Raw genomic sequence first — 27305 nt, forward strand, 5'->3', positions numbered from 1 at the left:
GATTATTTTAAATAGTAACCATATCATGACTTGATCAGGGAGCTGTGAGGAGGCAGCAGACTGTGAAATGTAATTTCTATTATTATTATTTTATTATTTTGATCTTGCAAACCAGGAGAAATTCTAGCCAGCCACCTGAAATGTGAAGTGATAATGAATGAATGTGAGGATCAGAGCATTTCAGAGGACTTCTCTGTCTTTTTGTTGTTCTAATGAGAATATTTTAAACAACTCATGCATATAATTACTGTGAGTGTCCCTGTTGTTGATAGATCCAGTGTAGGGGCTGCACATGTGAGAATGGATAGCCCCAGCCCCGGCCTCTGTCACACTGCTTGTATGATAACAACCCAGCGCTGGTACTGCTCAGACCGCAGCGGAGACAGCGCACTATTCCCTTTAGATGGATGGGCCGTGTCATAGTGTGTGTTTACCGCACATGATCGAATGGGAGACAGGCCAGGTAATGAGGCTACATTAGGGGCTTTTAGAGCTCGCAAACAAAGATGGAGGGCTGCTACTTCCCCCTTTAATGATAGGTGTGTGAGTGTGGCTGCTGTGTTCGGTGTGTGCGGGTTCAATCATACTCCTTACACCTTTGTTTTGTCACTTTGCCAAAAAAGAAAATATATTCTCACAATCTCCAGGCCAAATGCGTCGTCAGGACTCCTCCTCTGATTCTGTACCTGATGGCACAGGCAGATTTGCGAAGTGCAAGATTCAAGAGTAAATATTTGCTCAAGCAGAAGAGGAATAGCAAGCAATGCTATGGTTGCACAAGGAATGAGACAAAAGCTGGAGTTGGTTTAAAGCTTTGCAAATACAATGTGTGAATATCTTTGCTTTATCTAGAAATACCTTTCTTTTCTTTGAGCTCCAACCTAAATAGAACTGTCAGAACTATCAGCCTATAGTAAATGTAGAAAGCATGGAGTTATCTCGTCTCTCGCGATCGCTCTACCACCTAAACACTTAGTATCACTATCATCAGCCTTCCCAAAGCTATACATCTGCAGAATTACCAGCGTATTACCCGGCAATCACAGCCTTCCTCTGTGTTTCCGATCGTGATAATAAGTGGTCTAAGTTCTCTCTCTCATTGGAAGATTATGGCTTGGGGAAATGGCATCAAATAGCGGGTGTGTTGAAACGCAGGACACCGGCAATTTATGTGATGTCAGGCACACGCGCGGGCAGACTGGCAGAGAGCTCACGCTGCATTAAAGCTGCCGAACGTAGCCCGAGGTGGCGCACTCCTTCCGACCCAGTTGGTTTATGGGCGGGCCGATCCGGGGTCAGCACTGGTTACCCTAGGGTGGGACCGGTGGTAGCTTTGTGTCCCCCTAGGTGCCAAGTGTGTGTCACCCTGCTATTGTGTGGAGTGACAGTCCCATCACCCACAGCCCGAGCAGCTCAGGAGGCCCTCGTCAACGGCGCCCGCCTCTGTTTCTAATTGACATTCTAATTGGCAGATTTGAATGCCGACTTTAGATGGCTAATTAATTTATCTCACCGCTGTCATTAAGGTTAAGACACCATCTGATCTCTGCGAATACACTTAGCATATATCTGCATTGTTATCGCGCTGCACTTGGACATGTCGTGTGGATTTTAGATTGGGTGAGAGAGCGTTGTTTGTCATTATAATATTTTGCATTATGTATTTGTCTCTTTGTCTCATTGTGTGTGTAATTATATGGGACCAAATTCAGTAGTTTGTTAATATCAAAGTAGCTGTTTCATTTCATATTGCTAGAGGTTGGTATTGCTTTTAGATATTAATAATATAAAAAAAAGAAAATTCCCATTTCCTCGCCTCGTATAGCTTCAAGTTTTCCGAACATCCGTCGCGGGTCCAAATAAAGAAAGATCCCGGCTCCATTAGAATGTTCATAAAATGGCAGTAAAGGCAATCAGACAGTCTTTCTCTGAATATTTTAAACATCGAGCATGTAAAATTTATGCCTAATTTGAATACTTATTAGCCGGCTGATCTCGGGCCGCAGCCTTGAGTTTCTTATGCTGAGATTCATCATCGGATTGGGTGTCACATTGTGCCAGTCCTCCCCACCAAAACCACCACCTCCGCCCCTCCCTCGCTCCGTCTCTCCCTCTACCTCCTCTCCTCTGTCATATCCCCCTTTTCCCAACTCCTCAGTGTTTCCCCCTCCCTCCTTCTTCTCCCCATCAGCGTAGCGGTGTTAAACATTGGCCGGTGTGTTCACAAGCGCGCTCCGTCCTGGCCTCTATCCCTCCTATTTAGTGTTGTCCGGGGCAGCTGTCGCCCTGCTCTGTGTAAAAAGCAGGCCTTGTTTGCTCGGGCTGCCTGGATCCTGTTTATTCGTGCTGTGGACATCCTTTAGGCTTGTCCCGCGCCTGGCCCTCGTCAAACACAAATCTCCACACTCACAAACACACACTTCTATTAAATTGCTGTTTACCAAAGACACACGTGCTTCCTCTGCTGCCTGTCCATATAAACACTTTCTCACATTCACCTCACTTTAGTAATGAAAAAATAGTTTAGCTGCCAAATTTGTTGCTTGAGTATTAGAATTGTTTGAAAATTAAGCTTTTTTGTAAGTGGTGATGGGGTGTATAGGTAAATGTAGGCAAAAATGATAAAACATTTAGCACTGAAGAGAGAGAGAGGGGGTAATATGCATAATTTATGCTGTTTTAACACAATCATTAGCGGTATTAGAATTTTATTTTTTCTTCCGACTTTCCCTCTCTTTTCATATCTTTGTACATTAATGCATTCTCAGTGAATTTGCATGATAGCCTGCATTTATTTACATTATTGAGGTTTGAATCAATTGCTCAAGTTTTCAGCACTGCATTAGGCTATCCCATTAAGCCTAGTAATTATTAATAATTTTATGCTGCCCCAAAATAAATGAATCTGTGTGGTTTGATTAAGGCAGAAAAGGATCAAGGTAATAATTTGACATATGAGCGTCCGTCCTCTATGGAAGCCTGCGAGGCACATTTTATTTCACTGGAGCAAAGATGACAAACCCATTATAGTCTTCATCAGCGCTGCCTGCCCCGTACCATGTGATCCGCTCCTCCCCCCTTACTCTCCCCTCTCCTCCTCCTCCTTCCTCCAAATTTTAATTTTACATGATTAGCTTTGCGTCATTAGGCAACTTCAGTCACATATGACGCGCTAAATTTGTGACACAGTTTTGACCGATATTCACTAGTGCCCTTTCACCACGGTCCGTCTGGATATAAACGATATTAATTGTAGATATGTTTTAAAATGGTCAAATTCGGTGTAAGTTTTCATTGAAAGTGCATTGTGGTGCTTGAAGGAACATAAGGTTTCCCCCTTTTCAAACAGCACCCGGGCGGACGTGCATCTCTTTGTATTGCTTCATTTACACAATGAATGCATAATTGCTCCTCCTGCATCCCCCCTTTTTTCTCTCTTCCCCCTCCCACTACTTTAAATGCTTTAATTTGCAGAAAGGGGGGGGTGACCGGCCGAGGGCTTGATAATAGAAGAAGCATACAAAAACAGGATTGAGGAAAAAAAGAAAAAAAAAAAAAAAAAAAAACGTGTGGAAATTGTAACAAGAAAAGAGCCCTAACTGGTGCCTCTTAATCACTTCTAGGTTTTAAATCATGATGATGCAGGAGTCGGCCACAGAGACAATAAGCAACAGTTCAATGAGTCAAAATGGACTGAGCAGCCTATGCAGCAACCAATTAGAGGCTGGCAGTAGAGACGCCAGATCAAGCGGCTGTGACACGAGCAGCGAAGTAAGCACAGTTGAGCTCCTGCATCTGCAACAACAGCAGGTAAGTTGTGCCTCTCCCGTCCTCCGCTCCGTCTCCCTCTCTCACTCTCTCTCCTCTCTCTCTCCCTCCTTTCGCTTTTCTCTCTCTCTCTCTCTCACTCCCGCTGTGTTTCTCCGGTTCACACTCAGCGCTTGGGATGCACTGCAGGCACACGCGAAAGAAAAGGCAGAAAGAAAGAAAGAAAGAAAGAGAGGCAGAGGAATTTGTGTTTTTGTCAAGCGTGGAAGAGAGACTTGTTTACATAATCGTCAGCGGAGTTTGTTGTGCTGTCACGGTGTTTTGCTCGTAGCTGTTGACTCAGGGAAGTGCTGTTTTTGTTGGGGTTGTCACAGGATTTGCTGCTGTTTGATGCTTTTGTGCGTGTTTCAAAGGAGCTTGTTTGTCGTGAATAGTATAGGCCATGTGACAGTTTGCGGAGAGCGGATGTGTGTACAGAGAAAGGAGAAAGTAAAAAAAAAGTCAGCTGTAAAGAACTGTGTATGTTCGTGCATGTGTGTCATAGCTGTAGTGTAACCAGCAGAGGGCCTCCTAACTCGATGTAGTGGAGTCACAGTGCAAAACAAACCAGAGCAAAATTTGACCACAATATTATTATTTTTTTAATACATTTTGAATTTCTATTGAAAAATCACTCATATTAAGATGAATTTGGGATTTTTATGGAAATAATTTAAATTGTCAATCTCATCTGTAATTGTGAAAATAAAATAAAAGTGTAACATATGCACAGTAGTGACTCTTGTACAGTTAATATTGCAGTGTTATACTAATTTTGGTCAATTTGAGAGGTTATCTGACAAAAAATGTGCAACAAAAGTAATTACATTATTTATAAGTAGTAGTTTTTACACTTACACACTACAATTTTGTGTTTCTTGGGAGGATTGTTCTCTTAAAAGTAAATTCTCTTTGAGTTGTTTACAATGTGAAATTTTATAAAATTTTAAGATCATAGCATATTAAATGAATCTTTAATTAATCTACATTTCAAAACGCTTATTTGTCTTTTGTCCCGTGTCTAATATTGCAGTGGTGTCGCTCTCAGTTGGATTCTGTGGGGGGGGGGTGAATGCTCTGGAGGAGGGTGCATTGTTTGAGCTGGTCTGGGGGGCAGGAGTGGTGAAAGTCAGGCGCCGCTGGACTAAAGGAGTCAAGTGTCTCTCGTGTCTTTTCACGGTGAATGATGGTTTTGACAGTTTGCCAAAAGAGCAGTGGGGGACCGGGTTAGAGGGCTCTGCTTTGGGGTTACAGCCTTGGCTCTGTTAGGATGTGTCGTGATCCTCTCTTTTGCTCTGGATGGAGAGTTTTCATATAGAACAAGTCCGTGGTGGCAGCTGAAGCCCTCCGGTCAGTTTGGGGCCGGGGCAGTAGTTGTTGCATTGCGTTTGAGTAAAGAGAGAAAGGGGCATTCTTATCTCAAGCAGAAAATGTGGCCAAAAATGTACAGCACCCATTATAAGTGAAAGAGCCAGCTAAAACTTCAAAAGTAATATTTATGAGAAAATAACAGCTTTTTAACTCTTGATTTTTACTAATTTGAACAAGACTTAGCTGGCTTAACTATCTCAAACTCAGGGTCAAACCAAATGCCATTTGACCTTTGTAATATGCTGATAATCAAAATAAATGACTGCATACCTTACCTATATCCATGTGTAATAATTAATCATGCACAAGTTGTTGATGTTGGCATTATGTGTTAAAAAAAATCACATAGACTTTCTCAAACATACCCAGTTGAAACAGAAATATAACACAACAATATAACATGTACTTGCTATTTCTTACTTCTTACCAACCCCCACCAGCTCTCCCTTGTGTGTACCCCCCACCCTTACACCCATCCTCCTGGCCCGGCCCCTGCCCAGTGAGTGGTCCTGCTGGTGACTGGTACTGCATGCACCCGCTGTGGCCTTCTCCATTTATCACCTCTCTGCCATTCTTTTACACACACAGAGACCTGATTGGGGTCAACGCCCAGGTCCTCAGGTGGTGGGCTGGCTCCTATCTGTACAGCGTAGGCGGAAAGTTACAACTGAAATAGATGAGGTGGTAGGTTGAAAGTTTTGTAGCGTAGAAAATAGGACTGCAAGATGAATCGCAATTGGAATGAAAACGCAGTTTGAATGGGTTTTTTGAAGTACTATAATTTCCTCCACAATAAACAAAATATCCTGCCTTATTTTCCATAAAAACTATTAACCCTGTAGTTTAGATCTGTACAAACATATTCTGAAATGTATTCCTGTATTAGTTTGTCAGTTCATATTCAGATTTTTTGTCAATTCTTTTGGACACTTTTAAAATGTGAACTTTGAACAGAACCCTATCAATAAAACATAAATCAGCAATTTCATATTTTACCAGTTTAGCCCTAATAACTTTAATATTAGACAAACAAAATGTATGAATCATAATATAGTATTTGAAATATCTATACAAAACTGCACTCCCTCTAGCAGGCAGATTTTATAACGTACATTTGGGTTGAATTAATAATAAAGTAATGGAACAAAATAATACCACATTTGTCCTTATTACATTATTGAACAACCGCTGTGCATATGTTCTAACTTTGTGTAGTTGTAATGAATTTAAATATGTAGACTGGTGTTATGGCAGGAGAATAGCATTGTCAGCACAAGTGTCTAGTTAAATCTGGGAGATAGACACGCTACTATGAGCCCGCGGTGGTGGACTCTGCTGCAGCTGCTTACGGTAAGGGGGCGTTTTGAGTATGACAGTGTGTCTAGTAAAGATCCCAACCCCAGCCGTCTGCGTAGGTCCATAGACAGACGCATTGAAATAAGCAGTCCAGTTAACAGGTCTCTGGAGGCTTTTTAAAACAGGGGCCCAATGCTGTTAACTTCACACACACTTCCTGTAGCGTTCACACTGGATCTCTACATAAGGGCAAGTGAGACAAGTGAGGAGCAAGACCGAAATGGTGTTTTAATTTGGCATGTGTGATAAATCATGGGTTTATTGGTAAAACAGCCAAAACAGCTCTGATAGTAATAGTAGACAATAGTGTTAACAGATCACAGAATGAATTTGTGACCTAATTTGAAGCACTCGGCTTGATACTTATTTATGTGCCACAATGATATTTTTAAACACAGAATGCTAGTACTTTCTGTGTTACCATGTGGTCTTATACTATGTAATAACGTAAAGATTATTCTAAAATTGTTCAGAGAAGGGTTAAATCATGTAAACTTTTTTTTTTTTTCAATATCAGTGCTTCAAATGAGTTCCAAACTAGTTTCATTATTAGTTTCTGTATTGCTTATTATGTACTTGTTGATACTTTTGACAACCGCAGTGACTCAAAAAAACACAAAACAAAACCAAAACAAGTCTGAGAACCTTTGATAAGAATTGTATTTAGGTTAATCTTTGTGAATTGACATTAAACACCTATTTAACTTACCATTACGTCACAAAAACATGCATGTAGTAGACATTTAGGAGCCTAGTCCTACTTCTACATAAGAGCAGATATTAAATTCGAGTCCACATCTACTTTGAGTCCATTCTGAAAGAAGGCTGTTGGGTGTAATTTTCCGCCCATATTTGGAATGACATTGAGTGGTCCGGTGGGCATAGAGGCCCCGGTCTCTCATCACGCTGCTGGGGGGATGATTAAGAATAAGCACTGATGAATTCTCCACTGTCCCTGTGGGTTCAGCCATTACCTAGCAGCTCCAAAATACTACCTGCAGCTATAATTAGAAAAGCACCGTCTTAAGGTCTCTGCGCCTCATCAGGGCCAAAGGCGCATAGGACCCTCACCATGAACAAATTATACTTAGTCAAATATTTAAACTTGACTTTTCACTAGGGCTGCATGATATTAGAAGACCATGTGATATGCTAAATCTCTGCTGAAAGTATCCATAGCGATATGTTTTTACTTGCGATGTAATGTAAATGCATGTACCGATTAAGGTTATAAACAACGGTTGAGTCAGGATTAATCCGCTTATGGCATGGTCCCACCAACTGAAAACAGTTCACTTTTAAATCTGACAACCTTTTGGCTCTCCATGGATGTTCAAAACATAAGTTATTTATGTTTTAGTTGAAGCTAGTCCCTCCTTACAGTGGTAGTATTTGTTTACTCGTTGCTGTGGTGATGCACTCAGCGTAGAGATATAGAACAGTGATAAGCTGTTGCCGGAACTACCTGTGTACAAAAATAATGCACTGCAGTTCACTTTAGGATTCTCACTGAACATGGTGTAATTGGCCATTATATGGGTTCCAGTGATATCAGAGAATTCATATATCGGTATCGGTCTGATCTGGAATATTTTGCTGATATTTGGCACTTGTATATTTTTTTTCTCAGTGCAGTTACCATTTATTGGTCAGAGCAGCAAGACAAATACTGTATATCGAAGATTCATATTGGACCATAATCCTTGACCATACCACATCTATACCAGGGCTAAGTTGAAAAAGTAGAAATACAACCATTTTGATTATACAAGTACAACTTATTGTAAAAATAATGTAATACATGGTATTATATTTCCTCTATTGGGTTGCTTATTTGTTTTGCTGGTATCGCCATAACTAAAATAGTTGTGCCGATATTTTTAACCAACCTACTTTCTACAGCTACAAAATCTTACTTATGGATGAAATCGCTATACTCTGCAGTTTCCAGAGTAATTTTGAGTTCATATTTTGTGCTGCTGCATGCACATTATAAAAGCCACACACTTCGTTATCCGGCTATCTGAATAATGTCACAATTAAATTTCCAGCCCCTTAATTTTTCCAGGGTTTCATCGCCCCGTTCCCAAGGTTGTCTAAATAGACCTAATTTGATTTGAGATCAGAGATTAGATACCCAGTGAATCTGATTGCAATTTACCAGCCGCAGATATGTATCAAAGCAGATCATCAGGCTGAGTCATTATGCAAAAAATCATCATAGTAAAAGCTTGCTAAGGAAAAAAAATCATATACTTGTGTTAGCAGGCAGTTTGTCATTGCCCATAATGCAATACAGTGGTGTATGTATGTATGTGGGGCGTGCATTGATTGGTGAATCTATACCATAATGTCCTATAATGAGCCCGTTAGTTGATTACAGTGCTCCAAAGACTTAATCCTTCCAGGGTTATCAGTGCGATTGATGAGCCAATACTCGAGACCACCGGCCTCTCTAAATGGGATCAGCTCTGGCTGTAGTTCATTGATAAGGCTGGCCCCAAGATGTATCTACTGTGGTCAGGTGAAGAGAAGAGCAGCAATGGTGTGACTGTCCATGGGTTTCAGACTTGTGGTGAAAAATTAGCACTGTTTCCATTTCAATTATGAATTCAAAACACAATAATATATCAATATATATGGTGAAAAGTGCTCAAAATGGAGCCTATCAAAATGAAGCACTCTTTAATGCTAAATAAAACCCTGAGTTTACCTTCAGTAGTAACAATGTGATGTAAAAATGGAAAAAAGAAGCAGTCCGTTTGGCTCAAGATTTGGTACAAGATGACGTCATTCAAATTAAAGATCAGTGAATGCTTAGAATCACAGCAATTTATTTCAATATCCAATTTGAAGAAAGGAAAAATTACAGTGAATCTCTTGATACAAAAAAAAAATTAATTAAAATACTAAAAAGTGAATATGAATGCATAGCAACTCCTATTCTTTAATTATGATTGTTTATGCTTATTCAGATATGTTTACTTTGTTTGTGCGGATGTGAACTTTGTTATTTTGCAGAGATTTGCAGATTCCAGCAGAAGTTTATGTGTTGGTAAACTGTTTAGCTATGCGATTCAGCTCTGTTTTCCTGAGGCACATGATGCAGCAAAATGCAAACTCTCCAACCCTATTTAAATGACTGCTGCATTTTGACATAAATTACAATAAGTGCGCCAAGGTGCCATCTTACTTCCAGGCTACCCCTGTCGCTACATGAGAGCTAGGCAGTGGTCCAACTTGAGAGTGACAGCAATTAACCTGCCTTCCGAGCTGTTTAGCTGGAGGAAATGGAAGGGATGGGGAACGTGACAGCCAGTGATGGGTAATATTTAGGGTTTAGGGGCAAATGAAATTCTCCCTAAAATGAAAGTCATTAGAGAGAGAAGTTACCCCACACACAAGGAGGGCCAGTCCTGTGTGTGTGTGTGTGTGTGCATGTGTGTATGTCTGTGTTTGTGTGTGTGTGTGCGCTCAGACCTCTCACTTATAACAAGTCAAGTTTATTGTTTAGTGTCAATAAATGCTCGCTCTCTAAAAAGCTGACACACGGCGCTCACCTCCCATCACCTCTCACAAACAAGCCTCAAGCATCTCCCTGTGTCTCTGTGTGCTGTCCTTCACCTGTCTCTCCTGCTCCTCCACTGTACTGTATTCGAGGGCACACACACGCACACACGCACACACATACACACACACCTAAGATGCAAATCTGTGCTTTGCCCTTGAGCATAATTTAAAGGCCTAATCACCCAGACTGTCCCTTTGGATGGAGAAGAGAAGGAGGGAGGGGGCACGGTGTCCCTCATTTGCACCCTCGCACAAAGAAGCTCATTAGGTTTATCTTTCAGGCCTGAGATTGCCCCACTCAACTGTGTAAATAAGACACTGGTCGTGGTGTGACGCATCCATCACCTCTCAGGACAGGAGAAAGAGCGCGCCTGAAATATGAGCGATTTCATAAAGGAGTCTTTTGTTAGCCGTCATCATCTGGCCAAAGATAAGCAGCTCTTGTAAAGGCAGGAGGAGCATTAGGGATGCGCTGTGGACTATATGTCTTTGTGAAATAATTTCCCCCTTCAATAAAAAAGACAGACGCACTCCGGCTATGCTTGTGGCTGGCTTATTTACAATGAAAGCCATCCTTTTTATTTCAAGGGTGGCTATTGGCAGACGTTCCCTACAGGATAGTACATACAGGCCTGTGACATATAGGCTGCAGTTTCCTTTGGCGATAACACTAAAGATATAGGCCATGAATGACAGCATGGCTCCTGTTTGCTCAGCTTTCCCCAGACAAAACACAGTATTATTCTATTATCTAAGTCCACGCACCTCTTTTTCTCATTCTTCGGCACCTTGAAACCTGGCCTGTCCATCCATGTTTAAGACACATTACATGTGGCCTTCTGGAATTTACAGTGGCGCTCTCCCAGTAACTCCATTTCATGCAGGAGTCCCCCGAGAGCGCGGCGAAATGTCACGCTGCAAGGCTTGAAAGAGAGACGAGGAGAAAGGGACAGAGAGGAGCACAGAGATAGACACTGTGAACTGGACTGCTGGAAATAAACACTTAAGATTGTTCTCAAGAAGCTCTGGACAAGGAAGAATGACAGCGACAAATATACCAGCTATACTTCTATATAGTTTTTATTACGTGTTTTAACATTCAAGACAAATCTGACTCAAATGAACAAAAGTGATCATTTCTTTATGTAGTTTCAAGGTTGGTTTTATCACCTACCACATAATTATTTTCAAATATACAACTTCCAAATGGATTTATCTGTTTATTAAATAACATTTCATGAGACCAAATAAATATGTTATAATTAATAGTCATAATCACATAATTCAGACTGGATTATGCCTTTGCTTGTCAGTTTTGTCCTCTCTGCGCTGCGCATTAGGCCAGTGATAAATGAACTGAGCTGGGGTTAAGCATCAGTGTAAATAAGAGGCAGCCATTGAGCAGTCCATGGAGCTGAGGCCGGGGGTCCCTGCGTCTCCAGCCTGCAGCCGGTGCAGCCCAGGATCAATGACCACTTCACAACTCATTTCCTTTTACGCCTCCCTAACTGCCCTGACTCTAGCTCGGGGAAATAAATGGCACTGGATCTATAAGTCCACTCGCACACACTCACACACAGACACACACACACACATAAAGACAAGCCTACACGCTGTCTCTATCCCACACTGCACACTGACACTGAGGGACCCAACAATTGCCTCGGCTCAATACACGCCACAATAATTTATTTGCAAACCGCCTTTGTAGTGGATGGTGTATCATCTTTTGTGGTCGCACAATCGAAAACAGGCATTCTGTCATTGTTTGTTGCCACTCCCTTGTCGGCAGCTTAAACTGAGTGCCAGCTGTTAATATGAAGGGCGGGGAGCTACTGTCAACACTATGCTAAATACATACGTACATGCAAATAGCTCTGTTTTCTTCTAATATGGCGTTAACAAAAAACCCATAGTGAACGTGAGGTTCTGTGGCTTGCTTTCTGATGCATACAAGGTAACGCATTGCTGCTTTGCTTTTTCACCAAATACTTCCCATCCCCCCCAAAAGCCCCAAGTGGCTTAAAGTCATTTGATAGGCCACGACTCTGCTATCCATTTAACAGAGCTTAAAAATTCTACATATGCAGATGCTGGGGTGTCTTAAGCTGACAACCAAAAGACAGGATTTGCTAGAAGGCAGCTTTGGAGTGTTGTGAATTTAACAAGCATGTCTAGTATTACAGTTCCTCTCTGCTTTCGCCATGAATAGTAACAAATCAGAGTCTGAAACGCATGCCCGATGGTTTGTTGTGTATCACCCCCCCTCCCCTCATCCAACTAATATGAAAATGACTTCAAATCGGGTTAGGGAGATGACTAGCAAGAAATGGTAGCATCTTTTTGTGCAACCTGGTGTCAGACTTTTCTAGTTGCTCTTGTTAACACACTCCGCTGCTCCGATTACCTTCATCCCTGACCCATTTTTGAATTTCTAAATGGTTCAGTCCTGCTTTCAAGTTGTTTGTAGTAGCATGTTGCAAGGGGAGATGCTCTTCATGCAACTGTATACATATGTAGGAGAGTGAGCCAGGCCCTCAGCTCAGCGCTCTTCACAGCTTTTCATATAAAATGCAGTAAATAAGCTTAGGCCGTGGGGAATGGAAGGCTCCAAACAAACTAAATGATGTGTCACTTAGGCTGGCTTTGGCTACTTGTACAGGCTTTTGAGGTAGAGACACTGGATTTGGAAATTGTTACTGTAATACTCATGAACTACTGTAGTGCTTAGGTAACTGAACATTATATCTGATTTAATATTTTAGTAGAGATCTAGGATAATTGTAATGTTAAATTGTTGCTAGATCTTTTTGGTAACTCTTGTCATACTTAAAATGTTCTAATTTCGAAGCCAAAAATACTGCATATGAATGTGTATTAAGTCACTATAAATATTTTCAAGTAAAAGTATGATTACATGAAAAAATTGCCAATTAGAAGTAAAACTACATGTTTTATCCACTAAAAATTACTTCCAAAATACAATGTGTACATCTCTGGATTGTCTTCCCACTTTTTCCACTCAACTTTGCCCATAAAATAAGCTGACATCTTTATCAGGGACAACTTTATCCCTAATATTGACTCTATTTTTAATCGGAGCAAACATTCTAGACAGAATCTGCGTTTAGTTTAGTTTCTTTGGGAAGTGTAAACTGGACATTTATTTTGAGCACATACACAGATGGAGATTTACACATGCCAAGCTAATGATAGAAGTCACAGAGCATATAGACAGAGAGAGCTGTGTTTCTCCCCAACGCAGCCTTGCCATTCTTCATCAGAACCTAACCACCGCTTATTTACCCACACTGGCGCGTCTTAACTGACACAAACTGCGCTAGCACCGAAAATCTGCTCGTTCCAACCCGATAAAGGCGATGGCCATAAGCATATGCAGAACATGCTTTGTGAGCCAGGCGCGCACTTCAAGCTTGACTAGACACTAAGCTGATATTGCTTTCACGCTTGAATCCATAGTGCAAAAATCTTCCAATGAAAAAGCCCCAGATTTGATTGTTCCTGCATATGCATTTATCAGAAGTTTACATGATAAATATACATTAGGCGGAGGGTTTGGCCATGCGTGGTATTGTTTCAGCGATACTATTCTTGCGTGCATTCCCTCTCACCTGTTTGGACTTCATCATCCAATTCAGCGTGAACCTGATAATCGTAATTTGAACAAAAACTTCAAACGCGTGACAGTGTTTGTGCTGTTAGAATTTCTACATCTTTTGAGAGAAAACATGTCTTTGTTGGCTTGAGATTCAAACGTGAGAAGAGCAAATCCCTCTCTGAACTACAGAGCTAATCAGATACTAGGGGTGTGCAAAATATCCAAATAGTGACATATCGTGATTCTAAATTTGGTGATACAGTATTGGTATGTTTTAGCTATTCTTTTGTGACCGCGCTATAGTTTTACTGCTTATTTAATGAAAGGAAACTTGTTTATACAATACACTTGATGAAAATTTAAATGTATTTCATATTCATTTTGCACAAGCATTGGTTTAACTAAGAAATACTGTTGCTTAAATGAATTTGGTTCTTAAAAAACACTGATATACCATGTGTAATATATCGATTTTCACATTTATCGCCATATTGTGATAAAATCGAATTGTGAACCATTGTGTATCATATCGAATCTTGAGATAATCTATCAGATACCAGCCTGCTTGTGTCTACGTTATAATTCCATAAGTTTAGGTCACTTTGAAATTGCCCCATCCATCTGTTGGCTTGGTTCCGCTTTAAAATGTAATGCTGTATTCATGAATGATATGTAATTTATCTTTCATACAATATCAAGCAGAGTTTTTATTTTTTAATAGCTACTGTAATTGTTCTGCCGTTACTGTATTGAATGCTGTGAAGGGGGTGATGCTTTTGGCACATTTATCAAAGCGCATTGAAGAAATAGAAATAAGAAGGCCCCTCTTTCCTACACAGCTGGACTAAGTGTGCGACAGAGTGATAAATTTTCTTGTTAGGAGAAATTACATCCACTAACTTGAGCTACTTCAGCATGAAATTGAAAAAGAAGCATTTCTCGTGAATTTCCATTCTTGATTCAATGAAAGATGTAGATTAGCCCTCTGGAAAAGGGTGGGGAACAAAAATGAAACTAAAGAAGTATGACTTTGCTCGCGCCTGCTTGTTCTCGGAAGCGTGATATAGGATGCTGCTGGAAACGGCTTTGTTTATGGAAGTGTAGCTCCGTCGGATCGCTGCAGATTAAAGAAAAAAAAATGAAAAAGGGGCTTAATATCTGACGCAGTGTTTGGGCATATGTCTTATATATTTATACATTCGTCACTTTCTTATCTCCAGCGCTTTACAAGTCTGACTTTGTTGTGTTTTGTGTCTGTTTTCTTGTCACTCACACGCGGAAAAACATCAGAGCATAGCGGCGCAGTCAAGCAGCTCTTGTGGTGAGGGAGGGAGGGGCCGAGGGGTATGGGGGGTGTGGGTGATTGATAGACGCTGGGTGTCAGAGTGGAAGCTAGATAACTATATCTTCTGCAGCTCACTTAAAGGTCAAACACACGCCGGCGTAATTGAAATATTCACAAGAAAATCACCGCCGTACAATGCAGGAAACAGGGAAGATAGAGGAGGACGGAGACGGGAAGACGTATGTTACATAAGCAATGAGCGTGATGCACGGTCCCTCTACCGGAACGTGTAGTGGCTATTTATCGGCGAGGTACACGGGGAGACTGGGATGTTGTTTTCAAGACTCACACACATTGGTGGAAGAGGTACTCAATTTTGTTACTTAAGTAAAAATACAGATACTTGACCAAAAAATACTCAAGTAAAAATATCACACAAAAAAAATCTGTTTAAAATGTTCTTATAGAGAAAAATTTTAAGTATTCGGATCTAACTAAGCTTCAAATGTAGGTATTTTAATAAATATTTGTGCTGCATTTTGTTCAGTACAAAAAATGTAATAAATATTTTTTTCTTAACTGTTTGTATTTGTATATTTTTGTTTGCTCAAGCTATGAATGTGTTAAAATAACCCCCACAGTCTCAAACTACAATAAAAAATACTAAAAAAAAAAAAAGTTTTGGAATAGAAAGTACAGATGTGTGTTCTCAAATGCAGTGAAGTAAAAGTAAAAAGTATCCACTGTAAAATGTACTGAATTAAAGTTCAAATACCTAAAATGTATGTTTCAGTACAGTACTTTACTCCTTTTACTTTGTTACCTTCCACCACCTGCTCACACAGCCGTTAGAGTCCTACGAAATGGATGAATTAGTCACAAAACGGTTTACAATAATCTTAAATACATCATTGGCTGTTTATATGCACACCAAAAATCTGATCATTATCTGATTTCTGGAGTTATCAGTTTATTGAAATCATGTAAACAGTTACATCTGATGTGAGTTATCTGATTTCTTTCTGATTGTTCACATCTGTGCAGTTTTTTTTTCACAAGGAAAGTTATGCAAAAAGGGCAAACTGATGTGGAAAAGACAAAAAATGAAAATGTTAAAGGTTGAAACTTTTAAAATCCATTGTTTTTGTCGTGTAACAGTTACGTCACTAGGTGTTATTCTTGCGTCTGACAGTGAGCTGAATGTCTCCTCCACTCTTCACCTCCATTTTAATAAAGCCCTGGCCAGAAAAGTTCTAATACAATTTAAAACAAAGATAGTAGACACATAGCCAGTAGGTGTGTTGTATGTGGTCTAAGATGCACTTTCTTTGACCCCTGTATGCAACCAGGCAGCGCAATTCAATTTGAGCTGTGCCAGTCTAGACAGCCAGACACTTTATCTATTGACTAGAAACAGTCCCAAATACCTGCCTATACAAATAAATACTTGACTTTCGTAAATCCATTGAATACTTTTAGGTTTCTGTAATCATGACTTGTTTTTCTTAATCATTGTTTTGCGCGTACCTGTTTAGCACACACCCTGTTGTTTGATAGCGCTTAACTATATATAAATGCAGTTTTCCCATTCACAATACAGAGCAGAAATTATGTTTTGCATTGTTGAATTCAGTGTGTTTGTGTGAGGAGTTTTATCTCTTTCAGCACCATATATTTATGTTGGCATGACGCTCTAAACCAGCTCTTCCCCCACTTTCTTCCCCGCTATGAGACAGATAGCTCGTTGCCTGAAGCCATGCTTTGGACTGGGAGACCCCTAATAAGACCTTGTCAACAACGACCGACCAAGCTCCATAACAAACAGCTTCATTTGGATCCACTCTGTTCCCCAAGTGGGAAAAAAAGTAATAATTTCATGTGTCTTTTGCGTTTTTATAAATTACTTTGTCATTTACGAGAGGTGGAATCCTTTCAGAGCATTTCAAAGCAGCCTGTCTGCACTTAAGAGTTTTTCCCCTTGGCTCAGCTCCGTCTTGGATGAAAAATGACTGGCCTCGATGCAACGTTACATATCAGCTATTCATCCAGCTGTGTGACCTCCTCCTGCCCAGAACTGTGAAAAGAAGCCGCATTATAATCACCTCGAGAACAAATTGTCTATAAAAACCAAAAGAATGTGTGTACTCGAGCTTTGCAAAGTCTTATCATCTTTTATTTATTATTGTCAAGATAAGAGCAAAAACGTAGAATTACGTTTCACTTTAACTTTACTTATATTATTATTGTTATTTGACAGTGATGTGTTTATACATATTTAGTGATACTATGTAAATACAAAATTCGAGAAACCATCTGTTGTCATAATTACCGTACTGACTTTACACAGAACAAAACACAGCGATGTCAAATTGTTGAAAGCCCATTATTGACTGAAACCCAAACTAAGTCTTAGTTATGATGAGAGAAGAACAAATTCAATTCTGTCAACTGGATAAAAGTATTTTTAAAGTTTCACCCTAAAACTTTTGGCTATTTGACAGAGTTAAATTCTTCTTTTGGTGTAGCTCGTACCTGGACGACTGACTGATGACACAGACAATTACAGACGTATAGTATAGTAAGTATGCTTATAAAGGTGCACTGTGTAATTTTTCTGGTGGAGGGTCCATGGAGATGTTATTGCTATCCCTTGATTATTCCACAGTATAGAAATAAACTTGGGAATTACAATGGAGGCAGGTTAATGGTCAGATCTAGAGAGAAGTCTGCACATGGTAAGAATTCATGTTTTTAAGGTATTTTTTATGCTATAAAACACCTGTAATTGAATGCAAGGGAGCTATGTTTAATGCCCTACTGTGGACCATTCCAAGAAATAAAATCTCCATGAAGACAAACAAAAAAGTTACTTTTTGCACCTTTTAAAAAATCTGGTTATTTAGGTATACGTTTAATTTTTATGGTTAATTTGGACCGCACATACATTTCATCATTTTGCGTTTTATACTGTCGTTATTATTCAACACAGTCACTGGTTATGGCTGGTTGTGTTTTGTATTTTCGTGTTTACAGCAGCTGAATGGTTGTGAGTGCGGAGTTGAGCTGTCCTATGTTGAATCTGGCTTTTTCAAAGAGACCACTTGACCCCTCTCGGCGCCCTCTCCACCTCCACAAATACCTTCCTCTCTTCTCCCTCTGTACGCCTCTACTTTTCTCTTTTCCTCCCCCGGTGCCTCTTTGTGATAGTATAGTGCAGTAGCCTTCACTTGTCTGGCTGGAAAGGACTTCCCTATAAGAGCGGTAGTAGATAAAGAGCTATGCTGAATGGGCCTGCTGTCTTCTTATCTAAACACACTAATACTGAGCAGGGCACACTAAAGACTCCAACCACAGGGAGAGAAGAGGAAACTTGTGTGTATAAATTAGGTGATATGATGTTAAAAATGTTATATGATTCCTCTGACAATATGCTAATTTGGTGATATTATAATTTAGTGCTTCTTTGTTTAATACAGGTCTCTGCTATAACACTTCCACTTCTCCTATTGGCCCAGGCTCTGTCATGTGACAAGTGGATTTAACCAATCACAGTGAAAAGTGGATTCTGAGAAGATGCAGATAGCTTTAGTGTACACAAATGGTGATACAATTGAAATGGCAAAAATCTCAATATGATTTTATTATTTTTTTTTTGGCTACTCGTGTGTCATTTATGTACAGTTGGAGAAATTCATGAGGACAAAACCAGTAGAATAAAATGGACACAAACAGCGGGTCACGCAAACACAGCTGCCATTTATACATATTTTATAGTCGTGTGTAAACTTGTCTATGAGGACGCATCATTGAAATGTAAAAATATCAAAGGGCTGATCTCATGGCATTTAAAATAACAACATTTTTAAGTGACAGTTTGCCAAATAACACTCAACCCCTGGCTATTATTAGCTACACATATGGATGACTGACTGCCTAATCTCAAATGAACTTTGCAGTGTTGTTGAATAATGTTATGGCAAAAAGGTTAATAACACATGAGTTTCACACGTATAACTGTCTGGATTTTTTGTAAATAAATGATAAAAATGTATCTTAAAACATACATTCTTACAGTGATTCTCTCCTCTCCATAGAACTGATCAGTAATTTGTCATTGAGGTGGAAAAGTTGAATGTCATACTGTGGAACACAATTGACCCGATTCATCAGCCGGTTTCACTTCATGGAAAACATCTGACCTCACAGCATTAGAATTTGTGTAGGCGGGTACTTTTTTATGTAACTAATCGCTGCTATTTGGTCATGACATATGTAACGGGGCATTACATATGTCAGGTATATTAAGCTTTTCCCAAATCCCATAGGAAGAAGGGCAATAACGTGTTTCCCCTTGATAAAATTCACCAAAGCATTCTCTTTGTTCCGGCTTTAAATCCTCCATCTCGGGAATCGTTGCCAACACAGAATGTTTGGCTCTTCCCTCATTGGCTGGTGCCCAAACTTCCACTTCCGGTGTTTGTGCAAACCTAGTGTATTCTAGTATATTCCGATTCCTGACCTAATCGCTGGAGAGAAATGAAATTGAGCGAGGCGATTTCATTCCTCTTCCTTGCCCTAGAAACTTTAGAATATGTAATGCCAACAATGGAAAACCAACTTCCACTACTTTCTATGTAGTAAGTGAAGAGTTTAAGCAAGAGTCTTGACCTGTATACAAGTTCATTTAAACCCACACACATCGGTTTCATTGCTGACAACTTTGGGTTAAACACCTTTAAACAAACCAGCATAGCCTTGACAGTCTGATTTACGTGTGGTCAGTGCATCTCATTAGGAAGAAGGCCAGTTAAAGAAAGCACTTCAGTTTGGGGTTTTGTACCAAAGTTCATGGTAAAAGTAGCCGAAACACTTTTTTTCCCTCTCCCGCTAGAACAAATATATGATTGTATTTGCTCAAAAAAATTCCATCGCGATAACAGTGGGAGGTGGGAAGTTAGTGAATGTTAGCATACTCGGTGACTGACAGCTGGAGTGTTATTGCTGGCATGGTCTCCCAACATTTCAACACACATATTACTCGCGCTTCTCTCCCTTAAAACCACTTGCTTTATTTGTGATGGGCAAAAAAAGAGCATATTTTGTCTCTTAAAAATGAGTCAGGTTAAACAATAGATACCCCCGGACCACCCCCATAACCTCTTCACTTCTCCCCCATATTCACACTCTCTTCCTGGGGTAAGAAAATTCATCTTGTGGATCCTCCAGGGATGGTGTCGCTATGCACCTCTGTTTACTGTGGCAGAAAGTTAATATAAATTTTCATCAGTGGGGGAAGTTTACACATATGATTCTATTTGTCCTTCATTATTAGCACCTGAGTCTTGCGCTGGGTAGGCATAATTGTCTACAGACACAGGCCAAATAGATGCAAGGGAAAGGCAAATAAGCACACCCCAAAATAATTCAAGGCTTGTGTGTTACAATCCTCCGCCCCAGGAATTCTTAATCTAGAGAATCAATAAACAAAGGCTGGGAGACGTGGGAGATGGAGGCAGCACGGAGATGAAATGAATAATGTGATATGAGCTATGTGTGCAGAGGTGAAGGATTGGGGGAGACCAGGAGATCAATATAAACAGTTTTCTACTCGCTTAAAAGTAGCATAACACACAAAAAACCCTCACATATTTTTCTTTTGGATGAGAAGCCAGCAAAAGTAGCAGAAAATATTGGACGGGGTTTTGAGCGGGACACAGAGCTCCATTGTTCGCGTGGATGGTTTTACCTTCATCCAGAGGCCCAGGCAGATTCTCCACGGACCCACCGCCCCTCTCCTCCCCCCGCCCCGTGCACCACCGCTGTTGATTTATTGAGTCATATATTTAAAATGCTCATTACCCCTGCATACTTTCCAAATTCTTGGTATTGTTCTTTCATTTTCTCACATCACCTCTTTCCTCTGGCCCGGCTTGGAAACAGTTTGTGTACATTTCGGGTTTGCCACCATGTTAGAGGATAAAATCGACGCAGGGAATTGCAGTAACTTTGTTTTTTATAGCTAAGTGCAGATACATCCAGGTGAACTTTGTGCTTGGGTTGGACTTTTTAGAGGCTATAGGGAAACTCAAAGCAAATTCAACACCAAGGAGCTGATTAAATATTTAAACCATCAGTCTAGCCACAGTTTTAAAACAGTTTTAAAGGTATCCATTAGGGATGTAACAATATCCAAATCTGTCTGTACGATATTTTCATGATATGTATCTCACGGTATGATATTTATTGCAATATTTTGGAGTGGCTGATGTAATTGTAGATAGGACACTTTTTTGCTTTTAAAATACCATGACAAGATTTTGGTGTGAATTATTTCCATCATAATCCCAAGAATTCAAGTAAAAAACATACTACTTCATGTTGTTTGCACAGAAATGAATCATGGGATATGTAGTTCCCTATGTTTAAAAGCTGTTGCTACTATAAACCCATGCATTTAAGCAAAAAACTTGTAATTCGATATATTGTGACAGTCCAGGATATTATTGTGAGGCTTTTGACGAGACGATATTGCGATATTTCGGTTATTGTTACATCCCTAGTATCCATTGATCAATAACACTCAACCACAATAACTAACTTTGTATAAAAACAGCTATAATATGTGATGTATAAACTGATCACATAATTTTAATATAAGCCTATTTTTAATACAGACAGGAACTACAATTTTGTTAACATAACTCTCTAATCTCTTTTTCAAAAACATACCTGGAGTTGTATTTTGTTTTATTCACACATGTTTAACACACTAATCCTGCATATTTATAGTTCTTCTCTTAAACAGAAAACACTCTGTTCCACCTTGTGATGTCATTTGGTAATACAGAAAGTGCTCCACTGTGTCATTAAACTCACCTCAACTTGAGAACTAGAATCATGTGGATAATATCATACCTGGAAATGACAATCCCGTATGAACTAGACTAAAAAGCAGCTGTTAACTTAAAAACTACAGCTTCATGACATCACAAGGTGGAACAAAGCATTTTGAGCTTCAGAGATATAGACTGACTAATAATAAAAGGTTACTCAGACATGTGTGAATGAACCAAAACACAACTTCAAGTATGTTTTTGAGGAGGTATCAATAGTCTAACACAAACTCACAAGAGTTAATTTTGCGTAATATAGGACTTTTAAAATAATAGGAGCAATAGGAGGTAATATGGGGTTGCTCCATATACATAGCAGTCTATAACTTTACTGAGTTTTAAACACCAATGCACAGAGACTCTACAAATGTCAGTTTTAGGTTATCCTCTTTGGCATTTGTGTTGTACTTGCTGTGTTATACTCTGCTGTAAAACTTGTTGCATCATATTTCTTTCCTCACTTTTATTCAGCACATTGCATCCTGTATATCTTGTAACTTGTCCCCCCTCTCTTCCCATTTGTCGATCCTCTCCATCCGCCCCCTCCGAATCTTTATCCATCCACCCAGAATCCCCTTATAACACGAGATGGGGTGTAAATATTTTGGCGTGTACTGCCAGAGCATATCTTCCTTGCCAGGGGCCCTCACTCCAATCAGCCATGTTTGTTTGTTCAGCTTAAACTGTTTGTGGCTTGTTTTCCCTGGAATGTGACTCCCAGATTGATAAATTGTCACTTTTTTTCCTTATGGTTTCCTTCCTCCAGTCACTAGAAAGATAAGCCTGCTGTTGCCTTGCTTCAACACAATACAAAAGTGTGTGCTAGTTGTCAAATCTGTCAGCTTGACTGGAGTTGTTCTGGCCAACAGCCTGGGGTTGAGCTGCAGCCATTTACTAATAAATATACACAAGGTTACACACACACTCCAGCTGTTAAGCCCACCACTGATGCAATATATTTTCCTATTGACTAGCTTTTGATGCAAGTACCACAACTCGAGTCTCCCACAATGCACCTGTAGCTTATTTCACACCTGTGTCATCATCGTGTCGCCTAATAAACACCAACTCCCAACATGACCTGGGCCAGGCGCTGATCTGCACTGTCCAAACACAATGTTACAGCACGTCTGATGTATCCAATTCCAATGTCATGGCGGCAGATCGCGGTCTCCAGGTGGATTTGAAAGAGTGACATTCTTAGTCGATGGCTTATTTCCCCAACCAGCCCGTCTCTGCCTCCCCCTCTGCACACAATAAGCAATCTGTGGATTTGTAATGGTCGGCGCCTCTGTTGCCGGACGCACTAATGTATTTCATGCTTGTTTAAGATCTTTGCATGCTCTTTCCAAAGGTGCATTGTGACGGGTGTTCCTTATTACCCTGCTCTGTATTGAGTCTAAACAGAGCACTGGGGGAGTTGAATGGCTGGCTGGTGGTTTTTCTCTCCTTCCTCTATGTCAGTCTCGTCTGCCTCTCCAGTGATCTCTGCATGCCTATTAATGTAGCAGAGGAATGCCTGTGTAAACATTCTTGTTTCTCCGTCCGTTTCGCATAATAGTTGCCTGTATCGCCTTTCTCCTGACCTCACTATCTGAAACCAATTACACCACATCCATTTGGGCTGAATCTTATTTTCATAAGGATCCCTGTGTCGCGCACTCGCCTGCTTTGTGTGTTATTTTCCCTCTCTTATTTTTTTCCTCTTTTCCAACCTCAGTGATGGATATCAACATCAAATATGCCTCTGAGTGCCTTGTTATTTATATAGAGGGGCCTTGCTCTCTCTCCTCTCTCTCTGTCGACTCATTCTGAAGAATGTGTCACATTGTGCTGTTTATACAATGTGTGCATTAATAGACTGAGGATGTCATTTTTTTGTGCATAGCAACCCAGGTTAAATAGATGGTGCGCCACTCGCCTCTGTGTTTTTGTCCGCTTCACCAGCTCTTCAACAAACTTTTGATGACTTTTCTTGGCATTTGGAGCTTTTTGTGCTTGGAGATGGGCTTCTGCTTGCCATCCACGTGGAGTGGAAAGTGGGTGGCACAAATTGGAGCTTTTTGCTGTAATGGCTGAATACTCTGAACAGTGAAAAAGAGGGGACAGAACTTTTCTTTTCTCTTTCACAAACACAGCTAACCCCACTTCTACAGTGGAGGTGACAGTTTCAGGCATGACAAAGCTCTCTGAAAAGTTTGGCCGGTGTTGATAAGGTCTGTGTTATGTCGGGAATATGCAGCCTCTGCAGACTTGGCGGCTAATAAGCTGGGTCTGCTTGGCTTGTGTTTCTGCTCTTCGTCACCTCTCAGAGCTGCTCCTCCCTGTGTATTTACCTGCTGTGGATATTGGAAGTGCTTTTAAAACTCTTTTGACCGCATGTAATAAATGGAGTGCCTCTCTTGACTTTGGGTTCAGCATAGCGCGTCATTATTGATTCACACATGGATAAACATTTCCTCCTGACAGCTACCTAGGGCGGCACTCATCAAGCAGTCTTCCCTCTAACTACTGTGTGCAGGACTCAATAAGCCCTATAATTACTTTGATTCACCAATCATGGTGAGATTAATTAGCCCCTGTGTTTTAATTAGCAAAGTGATTGGCTGCATTCAAGGAATTTGTTTAGTCTTTTGTATTGAGGCAGGAAGTGTTAAGTTGCATTTTTTTCTCCTCCCATTTAAAGCAGTTCCCCAGAGACGAAGACAACCTTTGTTTTTTCATTGAGAGTGGCTCAGTGGGGCAAAAGTTTAGTTCTATAGGTGCTTTGAGGTGCATGGGAATACAGCTGCATTTGCACTTGCAGAGTCATGTCTCACCTCGTGGCCTTTGTGAACTCATGAGGAGATGATGTAACTGTTAGATTAAAATTGAGTCTTGACTTAAAAACAGCGTAAAGACATAATTACTGATGATGAAAGTGGATTGTGCTTGCCTAAACCTGCTTATTGCTCAGGTCAAATTAATGTTTTGATCATAACATTACAACCCTTTTGTAAGTATAATACATTTATAACCATTTTGCGACACATGGATTTCAGAGTGATAAAAAATAGCACAGTTGCCATAACAATTAAATATTCAAAACAAAAATATTTTGGGATGGTGTAATATGGATTTTTTTAGCTTGAATATTCGATATTTGCTTTGCTATTGGGGCTGAGTGCAGCTCGCAAATTAACTTGGTACGTAATGAAATGAATGTGTTTCTAAAATCTAAAATCATTTGTTGCATGATTGCGTACAACATACAGCCCTTTTTACATTATTCTGACAAATCTGATGCATTGAAGATTAACTGGAATGGATACATACAGAGTGTGGCAGAAAAAATATCAATCAGTACTGATCATTGGTCAATATTGAAACTTACTGATATCACCAATAACCCCTAAATATATTATATGTTTTGAATGAGGGAAAGTTATGAAGATATCACTAGCCCACTAACCCATGCTTACTTTGCATTTCTTCCTTATACAAAATCAGTTCTTGGTTTACCATTGTGCATGTGTGTACCAGTTCACCTCTCTCCTCACTCACACACACACACACACTTTGTACACACACATCACACACGCACATGAGCGGGTGGCGACTGGGCTCCTGTCCCGAGCAGACGGATCAATGGCGTTAGGACTCAGTGGCAGTGTAATGTGTTTGTTTACGTGAGTTCAGAAAGCCTGTCTCCTCTCAAGCAGCAGCCAGACAGACAGAGCCCCCCAACCTCCAGCACCACCTCCCCGAGCACTGGCTTTTTCATAATTGATCAGGAGGGCGGCTGTGCATCCCAAGGGGTTAAGACGTGGCAACTTTTTTTTTTCTCTTCGTCTTCCTCATTTTCTCTCTCTCCTCCTGTCTTCTCTTCTTGTTTGCTCAGGATCTCAATGTACTAGTTCAAACATTGTTCCCACCAGCTGGCAGAGCGGCGCCATATGCACGCCCTGTCAGGCAGCTGTTGTCATGGATACTGGCAAGCACAGGAAAATAAAATGAGCCCTGATTCCTGAAGAAGTGTCACTCTCCTCCTCACTATTTTTTAACATCTCCTGCCTCTCCTTCTCGACGCCCCTTGCTTTTTTTCTTTCCTCTGTGTGAAGTTGTTGTCTGTTGTGTTGTGTTTGGCTTCCACTTGATGCTCGTGGGCCCAGAGAAGGCGCGAGGCAGAGGTAGTAGCAGCAGCTGTGCACAATGTTCTTTCTGCCAGGCCCTTTCATCCGTCTGCGCTTGAAGACTTGGAGAAGGCAGCTCACCCAGCTGCCACTGTTACCTGTGAAGAGACAGCAACTCGCTTGTCACAAACAGATTTAGGAGGGAGGGGTATACAGTCCTAGCTAAGAGAATGCTACTTTTAATGGTGCACTGCGTAACTTTTGTGGTGGAGTGTCCATTACCCTCCCGTTTGTGCAGTCATATTATTGCTTTGCCTTGAATGTTCCGGACTATGGTACTAAACTATACTGGCTTAGAAAAGAATACATTCTTACTCTGAGTGGGCTTGCCTCTCCACAGTTCTGATCTATAACTTGGCCATGTGCTTGTTACCATGGAGTTTATTTGCCATACTGTGGAAGATTCCAGGCAAATGCACCCTTAATGTTTTATTTTGAAGTCCAAAATGTGTGAAAGGACATTAACAGTTGATGAATCAGATTTTTCTACATTATTGCATTTATTTGATCGGTCTTGAATCTTTTATACTTATTTATTACCATCCTTCTCTGTATCTATCGCTCGTCACCACTGCTCATAAGCACTCTTAATGCATAGTGTAAAAGCGGTGCTGCTGGTTAATTCACTCTAAATGTAATCTGATGTTGATTTTGTCAACTTTAATTACAGCTCCCAGGGACACTTCACATGGTGCTGCCTCTACTTCAAATTGATATTATGAATATGCAAATGTGGCAGTAATTTGCAGGGAGAAGTGGGTATTTCAGTTGAGCACACACTAGACAGGTCAATTCTAGTGATGCTGATGCCTCCTTTTTCAGTCACCCTCCCTCCTCCACGCTCTTCTTCAGGGCGCTCTAGACAAACTGTATTTATGCTTGATCACAGGACTGTGAATTGTTACTAAAACATATCTTCAGCATACTGTTAACCGTGTCAGAATCTGTTTGAGCAAATAACTGGGGAATTTTGACTGAGTTTTACACACAGAGGAGTGTATTGTCCATAGGAATTTGAATTATCTTCGCTGTCGTCTTTGAGAATTGTAATAGTTTATTTTTACTGCCTCTTTTACACCTTCCCATCTTCCCTTTCTCTCTTTTTCTTACCGTCTTTTGTCTTGTGTTCTTTTCTTCGCAGGCCCTACAAGCAGCGAGGCAATTACTCTTGCAGCAGCCAGGCAGTGGCCTGAAATCTCCAAAGAGCCAGGACAAGCAGCGTCCACTGCAGG

The 27305-nt window shown here is 40.4% G+C and overlaps 1 protein-coding gene across 3 annotated transcripts in view; it reads left to right on the forward strand.

The window, feature by feature from the left end:
* The window catches only part of foxp2 (forkhead box P2), a 115616-nt gene that overhangs the window by 41959 nt on the left and 46352 nt on the right, over positions 1-27305 (forward strand). For 2 of the 3 annotated variants that reach the window (XM_020920025.2, XM_055153397.1), the window contains exons 4-5: positions 3624-3810; positions 27215-27304. In XM_020920025.2, coding sequence (XP_020775684.1) covers positions 3634-3810; positions 27215-27304 — 267 coding nt within the window. In that variant the 5' untranslated portion in view covers positions 3624-3633. The remainder of the gene's footprint in view (positions 1-3623; positions 3811-27214; position 27305) is intronic. The other variant, XM_055153396.1, reaches the window with a different exon arrangement.

The sequence above is a fragment of the Boleophthalmus pectinirostris genome, unplaced genomic scaffold, assembly GCF_026225935.1.
Source record: "Boleophthalmus pectinirostris isolate CB_2022bp ecotype Guang Dong unplaced genomic scaffold, ASM2622593v1 HiC_scaffold_18, whole genome shotgun sequence".
Taxonomy (NCBI): Eukaryota; Metazoa; Chordata; class Actinopteri; order Gobiiformes; family Gobiidae; genus Boleophthalmus; species Boleophthalmus pectinirostris.